This window comes from Atta cephalotes (genome assembly GCF_000143395.1).
Source record: "Atta cephalotes unplaced genomic scaffold scaffold00007, whole genome shotgun sequence".
In the NCBI taxonomy this organism is placed as follows: Eukaryota; Metazoa; Arthropoda; class Insecta; order Hymenoptera; family Formicidae; genus Atta; species Atta cephalotes.
In genome coordinates this window covers 3,678,691-3,684,478 of record NW_012130071.1, presented here as the reverse complement: position 1 = coordinate 3,684,478, position 5,788 = coordinate 3,678,691, and the positions used below count along the sequence as shown (strand labels likewise).

The 5,788-nt window shown below is 31.3% G+C and overlaps 1 protein-coding gene across 1 annotated transcript in view; it reads left to right on the top strand.

Moving 5' to 3' along the window:
• Window positions 1-4,962, top strand: part of LOC105626991 — a 25,657-nt gene extending 20,695 nt beyond the window's left edge. Inside the window, exon 8 of the mRNA XM_012208274.1 lies at window positions 4,664-4,962. Coding sequence (XP_012063664.1) covers window positions 4,664-4,962 — 299 coding nt within the window. The remainder of the gene's footprint in view (window positions 1-4,663) is intronic.
• Window positions 4,963-5,788: the final 826 nt, after the last annotated feature.

The window sequence follows — 5,788 nt, the reverse complement described above, 5'->3', positions numbered from 1 at the left end:
TAATACTTAATATATATTAATATTATACGTTAATTAATAATTTAATAGTTATACTATATTATTTACTATACTATATATACTATTATCTCTCTCTCTCTCTCTCTCTCTCTCTCTCTCTCTCTTCTCTCTCTCTCTCTCTCTCTCTCTCTCTTTCTCTTTCTCTGATAAATTGTATAATGATCGTTAAATATTATGATAGTGCTTCGTACAGGAGTCCCCAATAAAATTAAATAATTAATTTCATACTTCTCTAACAGTCTTGTTTTTCTACTAGAGATTTGATCGTTGAGAAAGTTCCGTTTATGAACTTTAGCTGCATAAGTTGAACACTTCCAACGTAAGAGCTACGCTTGGCTGCCAGAAACCACGTTCACCTTTTTACCTCATTTATTTCCTAAAGACTTGGGTCAGTCGCAACGAGTATTCTTTACATGTCCAATAAGCTTCGAAACTCACCTGCAACATAAAAAAAATACAGAATTCGGTTAGTTTGGCAAATAGTATCATTGAATGTAAAAAATGAGAAAACAGAAATATAATATTTTAATACATTGCATTGTTGGAATTTTATTAAATTTAAGAGAATTACTAATATTGATTAAATTTTGACTATTTTGTTATTACTGCATACTATTTAAAATACCATTCAATTTATATTTTAAATATCCTGTATATTATATTTATATATTATATTTATATATTATATTTATATATTATATTTATAATAATATTCAATTAAACAAAATACATTGACTAAACTCGTAATACTTAATTTCTGTTAGCTTAATAAAATGATTTACTTTATGATTATAGAAACATTATCACAATTTTAATTTTCCCCGTAATTTTTCTTTTTTCTTATAAAGTTTCAAAAAGTTTTTATTTATTATTATACTGGTGGTGGATAGCCAAAAATGTATCTTTGGCCAAATTAATTTGCCGCAGCACATGTTCGTAACGCAAAATAAGAAATTTTAATTAAACGCATCAACATGTTTCCTGCATTTTAATTTTAGAATTTCCGGCGTGCGTTCGTTGTTGCATCACTTAAAGCCCGATGGTGTGACGCAGCGCCGAGTAATGTATACTCATTAAATATTCAACAAGGACCTCTTAATGACTGTAAAAGCCGGAGCACTCTGCACTTCGATCCCTAAGACAAACGTCTTCTTAAAATGCGCCATTTTAAATGCGTTGACATCTTTATTTCTTCTCCCTCCCCCCCCACTCCTCTCATTTTTACACTTCTTTAAAAAGGAAACCTGTCTTGCAGCGATAACGGCACTGACAGTTCGCGACAAATATTGTTTTACAAAAGTTGCGTGTTTACTTGCACTTTACATTAAACGTGCTCGAGCAAATATTATCCAGCTTTGAATATTTATGGGAACAAAGAGACTCTTGCCGCTTTTATTCGTGTCGCATTTGGACAGAGGATGTTGGAATATTTTGCGTATTTCACAATATTATATTTATATTCATCTATTTATCCATTGAATGTAGAAAATGGAATAAAAAGTAACTCTTATTTTGATATGTTCTGTTATTTTTCATTGTAATATTGCGATAATATTGATGTAATGTTTGTTACTGCGTTTGTTGCTAAAAGAAATTTTTATTAATATTTCTGCAATAAGCTTTCTCGATTAAATTACACTCTGCAATTAAGCATTCTCGATAAAAGTAAAACAATAATGATATTTCAAATGTAATTCAAATATCATGATGAGGTGATAAAAAATATTCAATAAAAATTGTACCACTATACACAATTACATGTAATAGAAAATTATATTGCACGTATTTTTAATTAGCAATTGCAATATTAATTATTCGTACGACAAATACTTGTTTGTGATTTGATTTTTAACATAATATTTGACTTAAAAGCATAATAAAGTTCAAATAAATCTACTTCACATGAATTAGAATAAAATAACATCGATTGGAAAAGTAAACACGATGCTTTGCGGTTAGACATTCTGAAATGATGCCAATTATATAGTTACGCTCGCGTTAAGTAATCAGCAGCAATATGACAGGTAGGACAATTTATGGAATAGATAATTTCGGGATTTGCCTGCAAGTTATTACGTTCTCATTAGCGTCCCGCGCAAGTTCGCTCACGCTCGCGTTTGACTGATTAACAGTCGTTGACGTCGTAACCATTGGCAATGGCCGTGATTAGTCGCGACTAATTTCCATAACGACGATGGTGCATATGCACAGACAAGTCAACCAATCTTTGAGTTTGGTTGCGGAAGTGTCTGGGCGTTATAATAACGTAATTCATTCATGGACAATTAAATACAATTGGATCAATGCAGAAAATCACCATTCAAAAGTTTGATGCTATCTTTAAATTAAAAAGAAAATTTAATCTTAACATAATTTTTATGGTTTTATTAATGTAATTATTTGCATGTGGTGTTTCTGATGTCTTAACATTGTATCAATTTTCAATGTCTTTAATGACTTGTAATTAAATAAAAATTGATAATATTCTATATATATCCTTCAAATACAAATAAAATTTTTTTTTCATTATAAACAATTTTTTTTCATTATAAAACAAATTTCTTTGTTTTAAATTTCTCAACATATATTTAATGTATAATTTTGACTAACACAAAATTGCTAGGCTCATTATATTTCCTTTCGTTGGTGTTTTTATTTAAAAACTGTACACAGTGCTTTAAACAAACTTTTAAGCGGTAGAGTATCTATCCATCTGTGTACATAACATATATTTTGAAATAAAACTTTAAAGTGAAACCTTTAATTTGCAACAAACGTAGGTGATAATCGTATCAAACGAACAAATTGAAAACGCCACATGTGAATTGTCGATGTGGATCTGGTTAGTTGATTTAATCGAACCGAAATAATTAGATTGTTAGTTTATTTGTTAAATAGAACGATCTATCCGGTATTCAATAGCCACAAAATTTCTACACATAAAATTGGTTTTATTAAAGTTAAAAGTAATTGCAAACCATATAAACATTAAAAATCAGAGAAATTCAATTGTAATCAAAACAAATAATCTTTTAATTTTAAATTAATTAAGAGACACAGTAGTGACCAAGTGGGTGCGCAGCGCGAGACCGCCACGTGTGTCTTTTACACGAGTCAGTGAATTGAGAGCGTCCGAAATTATCGGTTTTTTTAATAAAGACTGCACCGATCGTTCTGAATATGAGTTCAATGGACACCTTGGGTCCGAATTATAAAATAAGCGTTTATTTTATCTCTGCGTGTCCTATGAACGGAGATATCGTGATGCGAAATCCGAAATGTTAAAATTATTAAGAGACACGGTATATGTAAGATATATCATCGCTTCAAAAAGTCATCTCCTTTTTATATTTTTGATTGCACCAGTCAAATGCACGAATAAATTTGGTGCAGTCGGTACCGAGATCTGGAGATTTCCCAAAAAAGAACCATTTCAGCTTTTCAAATTTTTCAGTCGTACGTGACACACACACACACACATGCGCGCGCGCGCGCGCGCATATATAAAGCGTTTTGTCCATTAAGATTCACAATGCCTTCTTAGAATTTTAATTTGAATATACAATTAAAGTAAAATTAGCAACGAAAGTGAATCTTAATGCGTATACGAGTGTAATTTATGTACATGAGACAAATAGGAAGAGAAGGTGAGAGCGAGAGAGCGAGAGAGCGAGAGAAAGAGGACCAGGATGACGATATAACATCGTTGGATGTCAACGATGTTAACGACGATGACGACGATGACAACAACGACGACGACGACGATGACGACGACGACGACGACGACGACGACGACGACTTTGATATATTGATACAGTAAACATGTACACGTATGAAGAAATATATTATTAATCATATAAGATGTTTACACTACAAAATGCATGATATTTCAACAAAGTTATCTTTTTAAAAAAAGATAAAAAAAGACCAAATATGTGCATATACCTCTTATAAACTCATAAAAAACTATACAAAACTAAAAAAAATCGTTATATAAATAATATAATTTAAGTGATAATATTGTTAATTTTTTATTATAATGTTATATGTTGCAATAAAATATATGTTTTTTTCACAATTTACAAAGTACAATAGTATATATTATATGTTGTAAGAAAATATATATTCTTTTTGCAATTGGCGCAATTTAAAGATTTTATTTCATTTTTTTTTAATACCTGCATACATACTACGGAGCGGTAATTTATAATAAAAAATTAACAATATTATCATTTGAATTATATTATTTATATATCAATTTTTATTAGTTTATGTATAATTTTTTATGAGTTTATAGGAAGTACACATATACTTGACACCTTTTTTTATTGATTGGCATCTTTTTTAATTTGAGATTAAAGTAACAACTGTGTATATAAAATCATATTTAAACGATATTTTATATTATTTTAATTTTTTATAAGCTATATTTTGGATTGTCACAATTTTTTTTGTAAAACGTGTGAAAAAATATTATATTTTGTATATAAAAATAAAAGAACACTTTTTTTATTAATTCGTGCGAGACAACGTGTTATAATATCGTGAATATATGTTAAGAGGGTTCACGTGAAGAAAAGTTTAACTGCAGCATATTACATATATTAAAAGATTTAATGTAATAACGAATTTATCGTGTTGATAGCGCGACGAAAAGCGCAACGAGGAAGTTTCCGTCGGCAAAATTGTAGACTAGCCCTTCACGAAATGATACCGCCAGGATCCGTTAATTTTGGTCCACGAAATTTCACGAGATTCCAACTCAAACAAACTTTGACATGGGACTCCCATTTCGCGCGCAGTCACGGCGCTATATTACCCTGCGTACCCGAAAGTAATAACGCCACGTCGGAATTTTGCTGCTGCAACGCAAGCGACGCACCGCAGAGGCCGCATTATCCGCAAGAGATCGCGTCAAACTGTCCTCATCTGTTAAATGTATGACCTATATCGGTTTCTCCGAGTTACTAATTATTTATCTTTAAGTTTCAGCTTGCACAATCAAAATGTAAAGTACACATAACAATTATTCAATCAATAATCTGATTTTAAACATTTTGTTTTGAATTTTGACGTACGCTTTAATAAAATACTCTAATGCATTTCATGTCAAAGTCACACGCAGTGTACGCATAATGCTACTGTAAATGTATATCAATTCGTTGATATTTTCATTTTATTCTGCATTTTGCAGACATGAAAGAGAAGATTCAATGCAATATTTACAAATTAAATTAATTGTCTGCTGCATGTTACAGAGAAAAGAACCTTTACTGCGTTATTACGCCATCACGCTGGCAATTAATTGACACTGTCAAGTTCTGCATTACCTCGCGTACCACGTTATTATGCTGCGTTGCATTATGTTCATACAACGGCGTATTAAATTGCGCGAAAATTAATTAAAATCTTTTACGGGGGATTCCGGTGGATACGCACGTGCAATAATCGCTCCACAATTGTAACGAGTCGTACAGAAATGAAAGTTGACCCTACTTTACTCCGCCAAATGCTTCTATTCGATACGTATCTTTCGTTATTCTATTAGATGTTATAATATATCACAGTACAAATTCGCATGCTGGAACGAATGCTACTAGATGGGGTTCCGCAAGCCGCAATGTTAACAGGGGTGCGTTAATGTGAGTCCGGTAGCAGAAATATAAAGGGTGTCCTTTTCAACCTTTCTATCTTCTGTTTGCTTTTTTTTATTATGCCCTTTCATTAAATAGGACAAAGGAGAAAACTTGGGAAATTGGATAACTTGTGC